Source organism: Balaenoptera physalus, assembly GCF_965194825.1.
Source record: "Balaenoptera physalus genome assembly, chromosome: 7".
NCBI classification, from domain to species: Eukaryota; Metazoa; Chordata; class Mammalia; order Artiodactyla; family Balaenopteridae; genus Balaenoptera; species Balaenoptera physalus.
Genome location: NC_138886.1, coordinates 1,366,345 through 1,384,158, shown reverse-complemented (window position 1 = coordinate 1,384,158; position 17,814 = coordinate 1,366,345). Strand labels below are relative to the sequence as shown.

Genomic DNA, 17,814 nt, shown 5'->3' with positions numbered 1-17,814 from the left:
TCGGCAGAGAGGCTGCTGGGGGCTCCGGGGGCACAGTGGGCTAGGTCCCTGCCTCCCCGGGCCTGACCCCCTGTGCCCCGCAGCCCAGCCCTCGCTGACGGCCTCCCCCCAGACCGAGGAGTTCTTCGACCTCATCGCCAGCTCCCAGAGCCGCCGCCTGGACGACCAGCGGGCCAGCGTGGGCAGCCTGCCCGGGCTGCGCATCACCCATAACAATCTGGGCCACCTGCGCGGTGACGGGGACCCCCAGGAACCGGGGGACGAGTTCTTCAACATGCTCATCAAGTGCCAGGTGGGCCTGCAGCCCGGGGCGGCCGGGGGCTCCGCCACCCTCGTCCCGCCTGCCCCCAGCCCCTCGGCCCCGGTTAGCTCAGGGCCCCTCCCCGGGAGGCTCCACGCAGGCCGGCCTGGGCCCTGGGTCCTCCGTCTCAGGGTGCGTCATGGGGGACTGGACCCCAGGCTGGCTCGGCCGGTGTCTCTGAGTGCCCGTGGGTGCTCAGACCCATGGGCCGCCTCCTGGGCCCCCTGAGTAGGTCACCCCAGGACATCCTCAGGCGGGCCCCTCCCTACGGTGCAGGAGCCTGGAGCCGGGCGCGTCACCAGGTATTCCTCCAGCCTTCCCCATCCGGATGGAGAAAACCGAGGGCCAGGCAGCACCCCCAGAGCGCAGAGGGCGGGAGGGGTCTGGCCGACGCCATGGGGTGCAGCCGCCCACCAGTCTGGGCGGGGCAGAACTGCAGGTGGGGTTTCAGGGTCAGGAAACCCTCAGTGAAATGGCTGGGGAGGGGGCAGCCTCACAGCCCCCGTGCAGGAAGCTGGAAACTTTCCAGCTGTGACATTGCTTCCCACAGAGGAGAGGAAAGTGCAGCTCCGGGCGAGTCCGAGAAGCCTCAAAACCAGCCCCTACCGAGAGCCCCGCCCACACGCACGCACGCTCCACAGGCCCCGCCCACACGCACGCTCCACTGGCTCCGCCCACACGCACGCACGCTCCACAGGCTCCGCCGGCTCCCGGCCCTTCCGCTCCAGACCTTCCAGAGAGGCCCAGCGCCCGCTCGGCCCCCTGACCCGCTGGGGCCCTGGGGCGCTCGGCACCACCAGCTCCGGGAGCTGCGGCCCCGCCCTGTCCCTGGGGCTCGTGAACACACCACGGTCTGGTGGCCTTAGGAGCAGGCCTGGGAGGCCACCCCAGCAGCTCGCCCGCCGAGTAGGCCGTTCGCGGGGTCAGGGCTCCCAGCTGTGCCCTGGAGCTGATTCCCAGGGAGGCCCTCCTGAGCTGGCACTGCCGCCGAGGTGTCCCCGGGGCCTCTGAGCGCCGGGCCCAGGCGCTGGGCTGGGCCCTCCAAGGCCTGGGGAGGCGAGGCCGCCGACCCGCGTGTCCATGTCTGCACAGTCCTCCAGGATCGACGACCAGCGCTGCCCGCCGCCGGACGTGCTGCCCCGCGGCCCCACCATGCCCGACGAGGACTTCTTCAGCCTCATCCAGAGGGTCCAGGCCAAGCGGATGGATGAGCAGCGGGTGGACCTCGCCGGGAGCCCGGAGGAGGTGGGCGGACCCCCCGAGCCCCGGCAGCAGTGCCAGCCCGGCGCCAGCTAAGGCCTCGCACCCACAGCCGGGCCCGCCCCACCCCCGCTCCTGGACCGGGGCGGCGGCCGGGGGGAGCTCCCAAATGTCCAGGATGTCCACAGTCCCCCCTCAGAAGCCAAATCCTCCCGAGGCCACAGCTGAGGGCAGGCTCTGAGCCATCCAGCCCTTCTCACTGAGCCGGACGCTGGGCACGCGGCCCCCGTGGCGTCCCCTCCCCAGGGCAGCAGGCTCGGGCCAGGGCCCACTCCGGTCCTGCCCCGGCCCCTCGCGGTACGCAGCTTCCTGCAGGCCTGCCCCGCCCAGCCCTGCCGTCGCCCCGCCCCTGCCCCAGGCCGGGCCTCCAGCATGTCGGCCCCGAAGCCCAGTGCTGTCCACACCTCCACGCTCTCTCCCTGCCCCCCGCCCGGCCAAATGTGAAAACCTCGCTGACCCCCAACCCCCAAAGGTGTCTCTGAAGCCTCTTCTCTGGGGCCACCAGCGGCACGGGCGTTTCTGTCCTCCTGAAGCTGGCCCAGCTGTGCTCGCCCCAGTCCGGCCTCACCCCTGGGGAGGGCCCCCTCCCAGCCCCTCCCAGCCCCTCCCAGCCCCTCTCCCCTCCCTCCTACCCGGCCTGGAGGAGGAGGAGGAGGAGGAGGCCAGTCCCAGGAAGCCTGGAGCCTGGCCAGGCAGTGGAGGCAGTGCCCCCTACGTGGGGTCCCCGGGCCCTGGCACTTTAGTCCCCAGCCCCACCAGGCACGTGGTCCTGAGCCGGCAGGGCGGGGAGGGAAGGGGGTGAGCTCCACATTCCTCAACTCCAAGCCCAGGAGCCCAGGAACTGAGCCGGCCCGGTTCTGGGAATACCAGCCGCTAGGGGTCTGCACCCTGACCATGCCAGGGTGGGCGGCAGGTGCGAGGGCTCCAGCTCTGTGGCTGTGGCGAGCACCCAGCCCTCAACCCCACCGTGGGGTGAGATGACATCACGCCTTCTCCCGTGGGGTGAGTCGGCCCTCGGGACTGGGCAGGAGACAGGCGCCTGGGGAGACCGTGGCCGGCGCCCTCGCCCAGACCCCCAGTGTCAGCCCGCCTACTGCAGGGCCCACCTCCAGCTCTCCTGGAGCGTCCCTGGGTCGAGCCGCAGCCCCACGGCCCCCAGGCGGCCCTTCTCTTGCGTGGCGCCTCACCCAGCCCCACGGTCCCGCTCTCTGAGCGTGGGGAGGCCGCCGGGCCCCCGCCCCTCGGTACAGCCCGGGGCGCTCTGGGCGGGGGAGCCCCCGAGGGCGAGGGTAGGGCGGCAGGTGTGGGGTCAGAGGCCAGAGCACAGGCTCCTGCTTGGCCGCCCCACACACCCGAATGTACATGCGTATTTATTGCTCACACGTGTGTTTGCCATGTTGTCAAGGGGTCCTTTCCAACCCAAGAGGTACATTTGTTCTTCTGTTTTTCCCGAAAAAAAATAAAGTCTGCCAAGCGAATGCTGTCGTGTCAGGATGAGAGCTGGCAGAGGTGCTGGTGCTTTCAGAGGCCCAGTGACTCCCTCACCTGCGTGAGCAAGCCTACACCGTGCCAAGGGCCTGGGGCCGGGGAGCAGCGCCCTCCTGCCCCGCCAGGCTGCCCCTGCTCCCGCCCACCCCAGCACATGGGCTCGGTCCCTGCTGCGTTTATGGGTGGGGGCGGGGCTAGGGCTCAGAGGGGTGAGGCGGCAGTCCCAGGGACACACAGCCAGTGAGGGTGCTGGCGTAGGAGCCCAAGTGTCCTCCAAAGCCCACGCCTCAGCCCTGAGCCCCACGCTCCCCTCCCAGAGGAGCTGTGGTGCCGTGACGAGGCTGCTGGAAGGCGTGGAGTGCAGTGTGGGGCAGCCTCCGAGCGGGGCACAGGGAACCCCAGGCCTCCCTACCGAGCCTGCCATCCTGCAGCCTCTCTTGGGTGAGGTGAAGAAAAGGGAGGGTGGGTGAGAACAAGGCCTATACGGGGAAGGGTAGAGCCCCCAACCCCCCACCCCAGAGAGTTCTCAGTGCTCCGGGAAGCAAATGTCGGCGGGGCGCCGTGCCTCTCAGCGGCTCACAGCCAGGCCAGGAGGCTAAAGGCTCTGAGAAGTCCTGCAGGAAGAAGTTTGTTTGATGTCCTCGAACCCAGCGTTGCCTAGCAAGCTGTCCTCAGAAGACTACACTTGGGGACGTGCTGTCACAGGATCACAGGAGGTTGGCCCAGATACCCTAATTTGACCGTTTGGAGAGAGTCCTGGCCGGGGGTGAGGGAGGGAAGATAGTTGGGGGGTGGTGGAAAGAGCCAGGGGCACCTTGAGAAGGGACTGGAGATGGACGGCGGCTGGGCGGGGGCCACGCGGGGAGGCACCAGGGTCGGTCAGGAGGCAGGGGAGGAAAAGTGGGCAGGAGCCTTTCCTGTGGTTTCTGTGGGAAGCAACAGTGAGGCAGGGCCAGCAGGCCTGCTCGGCTGGTGAGGTCTTCAGTGGCTCTGGGTGGAGGGGCTGCCCGAGTTGTCCGGAACCTGCCCTGGGTGCGCTCGCCCTACCATGTCCAGGAACTGACCAACTCTCCAGGGTCAGAGGGCCCAGACGTCAAAACGTCAGAAAGCGGACAATAAAAAGATGCGGCGAGTACCCGTGTCCAAACCGCCCACGGGAGGAGGGCTTGGCCTGGGTGGCCCTCCTGGGTCCGCTCTGCATTCTCAGAGTCCGGCCAGCTCCCTGGGCCTCCCCACACCTGGTTCCAACCCTGTGGCGGCAGCGAGGCCCCGCTGCTCTGGCGTTTCAAGGCCAGCGGGTCCCTCGGGGCCTCCGCGGAGGAGCAGGCCCGGGGCGGGCTCGTCCTCCGTGACTGACTCCGCAAATGTCACAGGAGGCTCTGGGCAGGATAATAGGGGGTTGTTCACCACGGGCAGAACGGGGTATTCGAGTCGGAGCACGAGCTGCCAGCGCCTGGAGAACGATGCCGAGGCCCGTGCTGGCTGACGGGGGCGGCCGTCAGGAGCTCGGATCCTGCGGGGACCCTGCGAGGTTGTGGCTGGTGATTCATGTTGAAGGTCACACAGCCCAGAACACTTCTGGAAATAAACATGCTTTCATAAACACAGGAACATCCTGAGAAGGCGGTCAAACGAGGTTGGGAGACAAACTGCACAGCCCCGGGGAGGGGGACACTGCACGGGGCAGGCGGCCCACCACCAGGCACACAGCAGCCCAGCCCCCACTCCGCTGGCCACCACGGCCGCCTGGCCCGCCTGCAGCCACGGGGAGCAGCCCAGCCTGCTGACTTGGCTTGGCCAGTGGCCAAGGGTCAGGGCTGAGGTTGGCACCGACTCACCAGTGCCATCCAGGGGGCATCGAGGGGACGGCAGGTGGCACAGAGGGATCTGCGGGGCCTGATTGTGTCTGGCCAGAGGGGCGGGACCCACGGCGGGGCTTGGGTGTGCTGATCCCACTCCCAGGAAGAACAGCGGCTAACTGGCCATCAAGATTGGGGCCCTGGGACTTCCCTGACCGTCAGTGGTTAAGACTCCCCGCCTCCAGTGCAGGGGTCACGGGTTTGATCCCTGGCTGGGGAACTAAGATCCCACATGCCGTGTGGCATGGCAAAAAAAAAAAAAAGATCGGGGCCCTGACACTTGGGGTTGGGGTGGTGCTGAGCCACCCCGTGCCCGTCCTGAGTCCCATCTTTCCACTTATACTCCTGACAAGGTGGCACCGTGAGCATCTTCATCTGCAGACAGGAAGACAAAGGCTCAGAGGGGCAAAGTGACCTGCCCGAGGCCACACAGCCACAGCCAGGAGGGGCTCAGACTCCACGTCCAGCCCCTTCCCACTCAGACACGGCCAGCAGCCACAGAAGGCCCTGGCCTGCAGCCCGGAGGGGGCGGTTCTTGTGAGTCACTCTGACTCCAGAAGCAGGGATGACAAGAGAGCCCCAGGTCCCAGCATCTGCAAGTGATGTCTGTTTATTGATAGAAACAGGCAAGTCCAGAGTGGCTCAGGGCCGGAGCACTCTTCTTGAAGGCAGAAGGCGGTCAGCTGGCCTCTGTCTTGCCAGAGTGGGTGGGATCCTGGTCCTCAGCCCCTTCCATAGCAGTGGTGGATTTGGGGGTCCCCGCAGCCTCTAAAACGAGTTCCAGGGCCCCCTCGCCAGCCACTCGGTGTACCTTCTCCCCTCTGGCCGCCAGGATTTCTTCAATATTCCTGAGAAAGAGGGAAGTGCCATGACACTCCAGGCCCCGAAGCTGTCCTGCATCTTGGTCCCTCGAGGGCACCCCAGGCCAGTCTCGAGCACATGAGACCCTGTGCTGGTGTGGCATCAGGGCCATGCAGCCAGGAGGCTCCTGACCACTGCCCCCCGCTGCTCTCCACAAGGTGGTGAGGTTGACCCTGCAGCCCCAGGGCCCTGAGCACTCCACCTCACACACACCCCCAAGTCTGGTGCAGTCAACCAGCCAGTGTCAGCACAGGACAAGAAAGCTGCATGCTAGGACCCCTGCCCCACAGCAGGCACTCAGGAAGGAGTGCCTACAAGGGTGAAGGAACCACAGAGTGAAAGGCAAGCTGTTGCTTTTAAGAGTCAACCTAGTCTGACACCCTCATTTCAGGGCAGGCCCGTGGCCCTGACAGGTAACCAGGTCCTACCTGCCCCCAGAGGCTGTCAGTGAGGGCAGAAGTCAGGCAGTGAAGCAGGCCGGAAGGAGCTGATCTAGGGTGGAAGATTTAGCAAATAAAAACATGTTCCAATCTTGGGCATACTTTTACTAAAAAGTTACTTGTGTTTTATCTGAATTTCAAATTTAACTACACCTCTTGTGTTGATAAGGAAGCTGGGCTGGAGATGTGGGCTCTGTAATCCTCATTAGAAGGACGGTGCCCCAGGGAGGTTGGGTGGGGCTCCAGACTCAGGATGGACCAGGCCAGCACTGGAATATAGACCTCTGTCCCCAACCCTTCCCAGGGAGCCTCACCTCTTCCCATCCAGGTCCGAGAACCAGCCCAGGTTGTCGGCGATGATGTGGTGGTTCTGGCAGCCAGGGCAAGTCACAATGACCACACCCTGGTGATAGGCGAGCTTGGAGATGCGCTTGGAGGACCTGGTCCCACAGACCTGGTGGAGACTAGGAGGTGAAGCCCTGCTCCCGCCCCCGCCCTTCCCAGAAGGACCCGCCCCCCCGTGATGGCCCCGCCCCCGAATTAGCCACACCCTCCGCATGCCCCGCCCTCTTCCAGAAGGATACGCCCCCCGAGTGATAGCCCCACCCCTCTCCTGGAAGACCCCGCCTCCCAAGGACAACCCCACCCTTCTTTGCCGTCCCGCAGCGCCGTCCAGCGCCAAGTGCAGGTGTGGGCCCGGGCCCAGCCCCGTCCCCACCACGTGCGCACCTTGCAGGTGTAGACGAGCTGGTAGTGCGCCGGCCCGGGTCCCGGCTCGGAGCTCAAGCGCCGCCAGCCACAACCCCAGGCCCGCCTTCTCCCCACGGCCTCCAGGCGGGCCCCGCGCCCCCACAGCCACCTCAGGCCGGGCCCCCGGGGCCGCGCGCAGCTCAACAGTATCGGCAAGAGGCCCAGCGCCGCCCGCACCATGCCGCCCGCCGGCCGCCCCGCGCAGCCGAGACCGCCCCGCCCCGCGGAGGCCACACCGCCGCCGTCTCGGAAGCGGGCACGCGATGGAAGCGGCCCTGCTCGGCTTCCGTCCCGGCGGCGGGCCGCACTCTGCTGCCCCCTGGCGGCAGGCGTTGCGCGCTGGCCGGCGCGGGGTCGGAGGGTGCGCGCGGCAGCAAGACCATCGGAGGCGGTGGTGTCCGGACCGCAGTCGTTTATTGACGGGGCTGCATTTTTAACACTGCAGCACGCGTGTGCATCACACAGAGATAGAACAAGCCCGTGCTCGCCAACGAAGAGGCGGCCCAGCGGGGCAGCGCCCAGGTCCCGGGCGGCGCCGTGTCCTCCTCCCACGACGGGCGGCTGGACGGAGGGGCCGGCTAGGAGCCCTCGGTGTCGGTGTTGTCGCTGCCCGTGGTATTCTCCCAGTCCACCTCCCCCTGCCTCGCGCCGTGCTGCATCTTCCTGAGGGCCCGCTTCCTGCGGGAGACCCAGGCGGCGCAGGTGGGCGCAGGTGTGCGCGGGGCCGCCGCCCCCCAGCCCCTCTCGCCCTCCGCCCGCGCGGGCCCACCTGCGGTAGTTCTCGAAGCTCTCCTTGAGACGCCGCCGCCCCTTCTCCTTCTCGGGGGGCTCCCCGCCGCTCAGGCCTGCGTCCTGCAGGAGGGGCGAGGCTCAGGCTCCGGCCAGCGCCCGCGTGGGCCCCACCCCCGCCCCTGGGGCTGCACACTGGGTGCCGGCCGGCCGGGCGGGGTGCGCTCTCCCGCCTTTCAGATGACAGGACTGGCCTGGGACGCACGCACAGCCAGCGGGGATGGGCTCCAGGCCAGTTTTCCTTCTACTGCAGTGTCCGGTGCAGCCCCTTTGCCGTCGGGCTCCGTGCAGTGGACAGTGAGGCCGAGTTCCCACCCAGGTTAACGCTGCGCCCCACCCAGAAGATGGGCCCGCCCCCTGCCCCCTCTCCCGCTGCTTCGTCCAAGGAGGGGGCTCAGCTTCACGTTCCAAAACACCACACCCCAGGAGCCCATGGGCAGAGGCCTTGTGATCACCCCCCAGGCGTCGAGGTAGAGGAACCACTCTCCCCGTTATCATTCACACTGAGACCCACACCAGGGGCCTCCCAGGGCTCCAGGGACCCCAGGCAGCCTTACCTCGGGGGTCAGTGAAAGCCGCTCCTTCTGCAGAGCCACAGAGGGCTGCTCAGGGCTCTCCCCGATGGCCGGGCCGCCTGCAAGGCAGAGTTGTACGTTTTGGTCCTGCCTACCTGCCAGGATCGCGCTCGCCAGTACCTCTACACCCCCAGCCCAGACCAGTCCTGTGCCACCTTCTGGGTCCTTACTTGGACCCCGCAAGCATTCCCATTGTATAGACATGGGGACTGGGGCTCAGAGACCTCACTTCCCACTCCTGGCTCCCGGAGCACATGCTGCGCCCCGTCCCTGGGCAGGGCCTGGGGCACTGCAGCGTTGGGAGCAGAACACTGCAGGCTGCTGGGCTCCCTCCACATCTGCGGGGGCCTGGATGGGCCCAGGGCTCAGGACCCGCAGAAAAAGTGCTCTGATGGGCTGGCTCCCCTAAACTGTCCATGATGGGCGACTGTGGCTTCCAGGTCTTGCGGACATTGTGGTGGGAAAGGCCCAGGCCCAGGTCTTTCCCTCCTCCTTGGCCTCTGACCCTGAAGCCTGCCCCGCCTCCCGCAAGGGGCCACACCAGCCCTGGGCTGGGGCTCCCAGGACGGCTGGGCCAACAGCCTTCCCCTCCTGTTCGCTGCCTGCGGGTCCTGCCCGCCTGTCCCCACGTCGGGGCTCACTGGCCTCAAGTTCATGTCTTTGGGCAGCAGCAGAAGGACCAACCACTTACTTCTCCATTTGCTGCCTCTTCCTCTTTCAGCCCCCCTCAAGAAGCTGGGGTCAGGCCTGACGCTGAGGAAGTCTGTCTGGCTTCACACGCTACCTCTGCAGTGGTGCCCCCGCCACCACCCCATCCTCCCAAACTCCTGTCTGACACCCACCTTCAGAGCCAGCCCCTCGTCATCCCCGCTGGGTCATCTCCCTGCCACTCCCTGTCCTGTGCCCAGGCAGGCAGAAGGATCCCGCCCCTGCCACCTTAAGGCCCCAGTCACCCTCAGCTGTCCCTCCTTCCCCGCTCTGTTCCGCTTCCTGGCAGTGGCTACCTCCCCAGCTCCCTGCTCTGGAGGGCGGGGTGCCTCCACTCTGCAATCCCGGGGCCTGAGTGGGCTCCAATGGCCACGCGTGTTCTCAAGGTGGGAGCTGGGATGTGGACCTGCAAGCCTGGGACCCAGGTTCCAATGGGGCTCTTGTTTGCTGGCTGGGGACCCCTGGGGTTGCTTATCCCTCTGAGCCTCAGTGTGCCCATCTGTGAAGTGGGGTTGTGGAGGTCTATGGGCCAGGGCTGGGGCATGTGTCCCCAGGCACTGGTGTCATGCGGTGTGCGTGCTGAAGGTCAGGACGGGTGCCAACTTGCGGCCAGAAGGAGGCCTTAGCCGGATTCCTCCGGGACAGGCCGCTCGCCTCCTCACCTTTGTCTGAGAGCTGGGCATCCTCCTCTAGGTCCTGGGGGAGCGAGAGCTTCCCAAGAGAGACAGGGCAACTGGTCAGACCACCAGCCTGCCAGGACTGGACCTGACCCTCAGCGCTGCCCGCCCAACCACCGTCACCCCCATGCCGGCTTCTCAGGGAGGGACCTACGCTGCCCAGCCGGGCGTTGGGAGGATGGCCGGCGGTGAGCTGAGCTCCCAGAGCTTCTGAGGGACCCATATGGGACTGTGGTCCGGCAGAGGCTGGGCCGGGAGTCCAGGGTGAGGCTGGCCCTGGGCCCGCCCCCAGAGTCACACTCACCTCCTGGGAGTTCCTCGGTGAGCCGTCCTCTAGGTCAGAGCTCTGTGGTCACAGAAGAGGGGTCGGTCGGCAGGCTGTGGGGGAACCGAGCCACTCGAGGGCATGGGGTGGGGTCCCAGGCCAGCCTGCCCTCCAGGGAGGCCCCTCTCCAGGCCATGGCTGGGCCTGGCCCCTGGCCAGAACGCCCCCCCCCCCCCCGCACACACACCCTGCCGGGCCCTGAGCTATGCCAGCCCTGCAGCCCACCTCCACGAGGGCTCAGGGAGCAGGCAACCTTACAGAGGAGGGAGGGGCTCAGGAACGTCTGGGGACCCGCTGAGCCAGCGGCAGAGCAGTGGCCGAGCCAGGCCAGGCCCAGGCCCTTTGGCGGCTCCTCCTCCGGGGTCTGCAGTCTCTAGGGATACACCTGCCCCCATGTGGCCGCACCCCCAGAGCCCCACCGTGGCAGAGCCATGGCTCTCTCTGACTGAGGGACACCGTAAAGGCCCCGGGGGAGGCCCACCAGGACGGACGTCTCCAGCTGCTGCCACCGGAGGCGGCCCTCCACCGCCAGCAGCTGGCCCTCGCGCTGGAACAGCTGCAGCTGCAGCTCGTCCGCCTTCTCGCTCAGCTCGCGGACCCGTTTCCGCAGCGCGTCCTTGTCCTGCAGGCTGCGGGCGTGCCGGGCGTGCAGCTCCTCGCGCGTCGCGATGGCCTGTGGGGCAGCGCAGGGCAGGGCAGCCGCGGCAGGGGGCTCTGGCTGGGGCTCCCGGCAGAGCGCGGCCCGCCTCCCTGCACCCCCCCAGTCCCCCGGTCTTTCGTTTCCCCTCCCGGCTCTCTCACTTCTCAGCACAGCCCGCCTTATTTCCAGCAATGCTCCTGGGAGGACTTCCAGCAACATGGCCGGGGACGGGCGGGGCCGGCGCTGGCCTCTTCCCCTTTCTCATCCGAGGATGTCATTCGTGTTTTGGGGGTTGTAAATGCAATACAGGCTCAGGATGGAAAGTGTGGACAGTTCAGAAAATATAAAGAAGATAATATACCCCTGAGAATAACCCCTGCTGACCCTGCAGGGTCTTCAAGTCCTGCTCTCCGGGCACATTCAGCCGTGTTCACATGCCCACACGCACGTTTCGTACTTCCTGGGTACAGCTTGATATCAAGAACATGATTGTTGACAGACGTGTAACATTCTTTAAGACGAACACCCCAGGCTTTATCAAGCCGGTCCCCCACGGCAGGGACACTGAGGTCAGCCCAGGAGGCCAGCCCACGACCTACAGTGACCGGCCCAGGAGGCTGTGGCTGCGAGGCACGCTTGTAGGAAGCCAGCCTCCGCGTCCAGCAATGATCCAGAAGCTAACCCACACCCCTGCCTCAATCGACCCCGACAGCCAGGGCTGGACTAGTAACAGGACATCCTGAATTTCTGTGCCAGCTTCCAACTCGGGACCCACCAGAGAAAACCCTGCCACTCACCTCGGCGGCCAGGCCCCAGCGTCCCTGGGGGGGTAGCCTGCCCTGGGTGCCATCGGAGCCTGCGCGCCCCTGCCGGCCATGCACGAGGCAGAGGGGGCTCTGCTTGGGCAGCTCCGGGAAGGAGCTGTCCCATCGGGTGAGCTGCGCCCATTTCACACCTGCTGCCCCAGACCGCACTGCTGCCCATGGCCTTGAGGGAAGCACGCATCTGCCGGGCTTTCTCTGCGTTTCTGTTATTTCCATGAGACGGCTTTCAGAAGTGGGTTTGCCGGGGAAAAGGAATCTACCTCTTCAGGCTCCTGATACAGATTGCCAATCACCCTCCAGAAAGTGACTGAAGCGACAGCTGTGGCTGATCAGAAACGACCCCGAGCCGTGACAGGAAAGTGATGGGAAACGAAGAAGCAGGCGCAGCCCTGCGCTGGGGCGCCGCCTCCCCCACCCAGAAGAGTGCAGCCGGCCAAGGCGCCCGTGGCTTTTTAAGCGAAAGAAGTCTTTGCAAAACGAGTCAGAAAGCTTCCACTTTTGTAAAACAAAAATGAAACTACACGTACGCTGAAAAAAGTCTGGCAGGTACAGCAGAAGGTGGAGCATGGACTTGATGGCAGCAGGTGGGGCAGGGGTGGAGGAAGGGGATTAACTTCATTAGCATTCACGTTTTTAAACGAGCATGAACTGCTTTTGTCAGCGCTCCCTGAAGAACCACCTTGACAGCGGCATCCCTGAGAGGCCACCGCGGCCGGGAGGGCTGTGCGGCCCCTACCTGGTCCCGCTCGACGGCGACCTCTCCCATCTGCTGCAGGATGGCCTCGATGCGCTCCTTGTACATCTTGGAGTCCTTCCGCAGGGCCAGGCACTGCAGCTCAAACATCTCCTTCTCCTCCGTGCACTGCGGGAGACGGCAGTTAGCGAACCGCCTGCGGCCCCGCCGGCCCGGAGCTCCAGACCGAAGCTGGGCCCCGACGTGCCCGGGCAGCGCGGGCACCAGGTGGGGCGGAAGGCTGGCCCTCGCCTCCAGGCAGGGGGAAGGAGGGGCGTGGAGCCCCGCTCAGTCGGCCCAGGGCGCACGCCCCCACCCGCCCGCCGCGTACCCGGGCGCGCAGGGCCTCGGCCTGGCGCAGGTCCTTGCGCAGGGAGAGGATGGCGGCGGTCTGCTCCTGGAGGCCCCTCTGCGCTTGTCGCCAGTCCTCCTCCAGCACCTGGACGTAGGGGCTGCTCTGGTCCGGCTTCCCCTCCTGTGGGTGCGAAGGGAGAGGGCGGCAGGACAGCGGGGCTGGGAGGCCCGGGCCAGGGCCCCCGCGCCCGCCGTGCCCCAGGGCCCCACCTGGACGGAGGCCTCCAGCCCCCGCACCCGCGCCTGCAGCAGCGCCTTCTCCTGCTGCAGCTCCCACAGCAGCTCCTGGCTGGGGCGCTGCTCCATGGCGCGCCTGAGCTTCAGCGTGTGCTTGCGCTCCACCGAGCAGTCGTCCTCTGCCTTCATGAGGCTGTGCTTGAGCCGGTCGACCTGTGGGACCGGCCGTCAGCATCCGCCCGGGACCCCGGCGCCCGCCGCCCGCCCCAGCAGCCCCGCCCGCCGCGCGGGGCACCTCCAGCTGCAGGTCGCGGTTGCGCATGAGCGCGGCGCCCCGCTCCTCGCTCTGGCGGGCCAGGCGCAGGGCCAGGTCGTAGTTCTCGTCCTTGCAGCGCTGGAGCTCGCGGCCGCCCACCTCGCAGGCCTCCTTGAGCCTCTGCACACGCTCCTGGTGCTTGCGCAGCAGGCTGTCCTTCACCCTCAGCTCCTTGATGAGGTCGTCCTTGGAGCCCAGCAGTGCCGTCAGGTCCTGCACCTTCTTCTGCAGCTTCATCACCTCGCTCATCAGCAGCTGCATCAGGCCCGACTCCCCGGAGGCGTCTGCGGACCGGGAGGGCGTCAGATGGTGCATGGTACACCCGGCCCGGCCTGGGCCTCCGCTTGAGGACCAGCGGCTCCAGGGGAGCCTGGCCAAGGGGTCAGTTCCCGGTTGCGGCTGCTTCCCGTCCCGGAGATGAACTCACCCCCCAGCCCTGTCCCCACCCCCTCCCAGGGCAAGGCAGGGCAGCCCAGGGCCTGGGTGTCCATCCCTCTTTGTCAAATTTTGTTACCATCCTGACTGAGAGGCAGGGGACGCGACTCGGGGCCGCCTCACAGGCTGCTGGGGCGAGCAGGCCTGGCCTCTCGGGCATGGCTTTAGCGGGCTCACATGGTCTTCTGGGCAGGAGGGGCTCTGAGCCAAGAATCAGCCTGTGCACCCCGCCTCCCACCTGCTCCCCCCTCCGGAGTTCAGGTCCCCCTTTCCTTTAGCCTCTGCTCGCTCCACGAGTGTTGGGAGGAGAGCGGGATGGGAGCGACACCCACACCGGGCCCAAAGCTGGCACCCTTCCCACACACGGCTCCGCTCCCTTTCTTTCATACGCGATTTATCCATGAGGGGACCAGGTGGGAAGGAGGCCGCCGGCTCCAACCCACACCATCCCCCTGCCCCTCCATCCGGGCCCTGTGCCTCCAGGCCCGTGTCCTGTTCCTCACCGATGATCATGGAGAAGACGCGGGTGGGCTCTTTGCCCGTGACCTTCCTGTACAGCTGCGGGTAGTAGAGCTCCAGGCTCTCTAGGAACGCCACGTAGCCCTTGTGGCCAGTCCGCTGCAGGATGTCCAGGAGCACACCTGCGACCCAGAGGACACGCGTGGGCACGCAAGGCTGCAGTGGTGGGGGTCTGGGCGGCTCTCCCGGGGCCTCAGCTGTGCGTGAAGCACCACAGCCGCGGGCAGACAGGGCAGGGGGCCTCCGGGGGACGGGGTGGGGGACGGGCACTGACCCACTTTCCGCTTGCGGATGACCAGGCTGGGGTCACTGAGCACCTGCTCCTCGTCGTCGGGGTTCAGGACCTTGCACTGGCGCAGGTAGGGCGTGATGCGGGCGGGGTCGATGATGGAGATGAGCTTCACCCGGAAGCCCTCCAGGGCGCTCCAGCACTCGTCCTCATTCTCGTAGTCGGACATGGCGCAGTCGGGGCAGGCAGCTGGGAGGGAGCCCGTGGCTGAGCAGCAGGCGTTGCCGGGAGCCAGGCCTGCGCCTCGCCCGCCAGCGCTCTGGGCAGAGCCAGACCAGGAACCCAGCCCAGGGGCGTCCAGGAGAGGGGCCGCCAAGAGAGGGAGAAGCCCCCGCTCCCTCCCATCGGCTCGCCCGTGTCGCCCTTCACGGCCCTGCTCCCGCCCCTCTGGCCACCCTGGGCTTTTTCTCTCCCCGAGTCACCCCAATAAGCGGGTCACCCCAATAAGCGTGGGGAACGGCGTGGAAATGCTCCAGGGTCAGGTGGCATCTAGGAGAACACGCCCCCCTGCACCACGGCCCTCCTTTGGCCCTGTCCCCCCAGAGCACCCCAAAGTGCTGCGGGGCTGGCGGGAGGCTGCCCCCTACCCACGGAGCTGTTTGTGCCGCCTACCAGCACAATCCCCCTGGCACATGGGGGAGGGATTCCAGCCCCAGGCCCCCGCTGGCCAGTGCCCGGCCCCCGAGGCGCCAGGCTGTGCTGGCGGGACTTCCTCCTTCCCCGCAGGACAGTGCCTGCTCACATCCACTCCCGTCCCCGCCTCTCCTTCCGGCAGCTGGTGATGCAACGGCCACCTAGCAGCTGCCGGGCCGGCCTGCTCCGGGTCAGGCTCAGCGACAGGGTGCCCTCCAGGAAGGGTGACTGTGGACGGCCCACGGTAGAGGGAGAGCCGGGGCCCGGGCGCACTGGGAGGGGTGGCTGTGTCGCCCGAGGCCGGCCTGGAATGCGGCTCCATGCCTCCTCCAGCCTCTGGGACACCAGCCGTCCAGGCTCCTGTCTGCCTCCCAGGCGAGGCCTGCTCTTGGCCGCACTCTTGGGGACTGTCAGGCCAGCTCTCCGATAGGCGACCATCTATGCTGGAACCACCCGCCGCTCTTCCCTTCTACACGACCAGTGGGGGAACCACTCTCTCCAGGGCCAGGCTGAGCCGGCAGTGGCCATGCGGTGGCCTCCTCCCCGCGGTGGGGGCGGAGACCCTGACCCCGCCACCGCAGGCTGAGCCTTTGACCTGTGTGGGAAACACCAGTTTCCAGCCCAAAGGGACTGGGCCACCCTCCTGGAGATGCGGCTGGCAGCAGGTTCGCGCTGCCCTCAGCCAGCCCGCCCGCCCAGCAACAAAGCATTGAATGAAACCACCAGCAACTTGGGGTCTCTGGAGCGTTTGGCCCAGTCCCCGCCTTCCTAGCCGGATGTCCACGTGTCCCACACCTGACGGTGCCCTGCTGTTAATTCCAGTGAAGTGACCAGCAGGTACCAGGCGGCTGTGAAGGGGACAGGGCAGCAGCGCGAGGCCACCTGACGCCCGCCTGGGGTATCTGCTCCAGACCCCGCTCCCTGCCCCAAGCCCGCGCTGGGCCACAGCGGCTTCCCAACCACCTGAGGAAAGGGCACCAGGCCCGCCTACCTCGGGGTCCTCCTGGGGCTCAGCCTGGGCCGCCCGATTCAATGCGCGGTAGGAGCTGCCGGCTGCCGGGACTGAGGGAGGGTGGAGCCGGAGGAAAGCCGTGCACTTCCTGACGGGTCTGGTTAACCCCACGGAGGCCCGGCCGTCCTCCCACAGGGGACCATCCCCGCGCTGCCTTCTGATTCGCCCAAGCAGGGCGGCCCCGGGAGGCGGGGACGGGGAAGTGGAAGCCGCCTCCTCCCGGGGAAAGCTGCTCCCGCTCGGAGACCCCCACCCCCCCTCCCCGCCTCCCCGCCAGCCCGCCCAGCGCCGGCGCCCCGGGGCCCGCCCTGCAGGCCCAGCCCCGAACCTGCGGAGTGGGAGCGCTAGAACCGTGGCTCTCCCAGGGTGGGACGAGGCCAAGCCACCGTCCGGTCCACTTTGGTCCCGTAAGGACTGCAGCGTGGTGTCCAAAGAGGGCATGGGGCTGGGGGGGGGCTGCAGCCCCTAAGCCTAACCCCACTCGCTGCCAGCCCACGCTGCAGCCGGCTCCGCCCGTCCCTCCCTGGGAGCAGCCCCTCTCCACCAGGACCCACGCGACAGCGACAGCAGGGCCCCAGGGGAATCCCCAGGCCACCGCCCCACCAGAGTGGCCTCGCTGGTTGAACCGAGAGCGCTGCCACCTGCCAGGCTGAGCAACAGGTCTGGGAAGGGGCTGCAGCTGGGTGGGCAGGGGCCTGACCAGCGCTGCTGGCTCCCTTCCCGAAGGGTCCTGAGCCCCTCAGCCCCAGGGTTTTCCTCTGCCTCCTGGGCTCATGGTGGTCAGTAGGCTAAACCCCGGGAATCCTGGCACCATCAGGTGCTGCCGAGTGGCCAGGCCTCCCCGCAGGCCTCCAGGAGGCCCGAGGTCACCCTCCAGGCGTGGGCAGTCCCCCAGCCCCCTGGGGGAGCCGTGTTCTGGGGGATCCTGCCCCAGCCTGGAGGGTCTGGCGGCGGTGGGGGGGGGGGGAGTCCTGGTACAGGAGTGGCGGGAGCTGCAGCTCTGCGCACCTGGCGGGCAGAGGGCCGGTGCCAGGCCCTCCGTGACCCAGTGTTTCCTGTTTCATGACATGAGGCTAAGGAAGGAGTCTTCCTCATGGTGTGTTTATGAATTAAATAATAACAACGCCATGTTCTCTGACCACGTCATAATCAAACTAGAAAGCGGTAATAGGACATCTGAAAAATCACTAAGTGTGTGAGAATTAAATAACAAACATCTTAAATAACCCACAGGTCAGAGGAAATCACAAGGAAAATGGGAATTGCTGAGTCGAGTACCAGGCACAAAGTGAAACACACACACCCCCGAGTGGCGAGTCAGCCTGTGGCTGTGTGACGTGACGTGTGGTGTCTGGGTGCAGGCAAAGGGGAGACAGGTGACCCCAAGTGACTGCTGTCTGGTGGGGGGGGGGGGCAGGACACACGCGCTGGGCACACTTGTCCCATTTCTCTGTGTTGGAAAATTTCCCTAATAAGGTGAAAGCAAAGGGGAGTAGTGTGCAAGAACAAAGCTCCAGGAAAAGCCGGTGTCTCGGAGGGTGTAACCAAACCCCCAAACCCGAGCTCCTTCAGACAAGAGGGACAGAGAGGCCGTGGGGATTCGGTCTCCTGCCAAAGAAATGCCTGCACAGAATAAAAAGAGCACTGGCCCAGGGCTGCCATGGGGACTGTGGGTAGACAGTCTGCCACTGGTCTGGGGACCCGCCTGGGTCGGCCCGTGTGGTCCGGATGGCAGAGGAAGTGGGCCCGCCCCATCCCTGTGGTGGCACCAAGAGGGCCACCAGCACCTGGGTGGGTGCTGGGCTGCCTCCTGCTTGGAGCGGCCCTCCAGTCTGAAGGCCAGAGCCAC

The 17,814-nt window shown here is 66.7% G+C and overlaps 2 protein-coding genes across 11 annotated transcripts in view; one reads left to right on the top strand and one right to left on the bottom strand.

Moving 5' to 3' along the window:
- The window catches only part of GPSM1 (G protein signaling modulator 1), a 30,724-nt gene extending 27,685 nt beyond the window's left edge, over positions 1-3,039 (top strand). For all 3 annotated transcript variants that reach the window (XM_082469353.1, XM_082469354.1, XM_082469355.1), the window contains 2 exons: positions 84-292; positions 1,394-3,039. In XM_082469353.1, coding sequence (XP_082325479.1) covers positions 84-292; positions 1,394-1,597 — 413 coding nt within the window. In that variant the 3' untranslated portion in view covers positions 1,598-3,039. The remainder of the gene's footprint in view (positions 1-83; positions 293-1,393) is intronic.
- Positions 3,040-5,500: 2,461 nt separating this feature from the next.
- Positions 5,501-15,600, bottom strand: LOC309664233 (caspase recruitment domain-containing protein 9-like). 8 transcript variants are annotated; one of them, XM_082469362.1, is made up of 13 exons: positions 14,306-14,631; positions 14,016-14,153; positions 13,057-13,361; positions 12,795-12,974; positions 12,562-12,705; positions 12,234-12,359; positions 10,515-10,706; positions 10,013-10,054; positions 9,694-9,742; positions 7,729-7,811; positions 6,939-7,637; positions 6,524-6,663; positions 5,501-5,756 (listed from the first exon to the last, which is right to left on the bottom strand). In XM_082469362.1, the coding sequence occupies exons 1-13, from the start codon at positions 14,487-14,489 to the stop codon at positions 5,588-5,590; spliced, it is 2,451 nt and encodes an 816-aa protein (XP_082325488.1). In that variant the 5' UTR covers positions 14,490-14,631; the 3' UTR covers positions 5,501-5,587. The 8 variants fall into 8 exon arrangements, 5 of the variants coding, with proteins under 5 accessions (XP_082325488.1, XP_082325484.1, XP_082325486.1 ...); XM_082469358.1 differs by lacking the exons at positions 5,501-5,756; positions 6,524-6,663 and adding an exon at positions 8,306-8,382 and having other exon boundaries at positions 7,355-7,637; positions 14,306-14,696; XR_014265689.1 differs by lacking the exons at positions 5,501-5,756; positions 6,524-6,663; positions 9,694-9,742 and adding an exon at positions 8,306-8,382 and having other exon boundaries at positions 7,584-7,637; positions 14,306-15,064.
- Between the last annotated feature and the right edge of the window lie 2,214 nt (positions 15,601-17,814).

What these genes read in the sequence shown, in the direction of transcription:
- LOC309664233 (XM_082469362.1), bottom strand. Translation starts at nt 14,489, where the DNA reads ATGTCCGACTACGAGAATGAGGACGAGTGCTGGAGCGCCCTGGAGGGC. An exon ending in ACCGCGACCTGCAGCTGGAG is followed by an intron (nt 12,975 to 13,056) that starts GTGCCCCGCGCG and finishes CCGGTCCCACAG; the next exon opens with GTCGACCGGCTCAAGCACAG. An exon ending in AGCTCGTCTACACCTGCAAG is followed by an intron (nt 6,664 to 6,938) that starts GTGCGCACGTGG and finishes AGTCTCCACCAG; the next exon opens with GTCTGTGGGACCAGGTCCTC.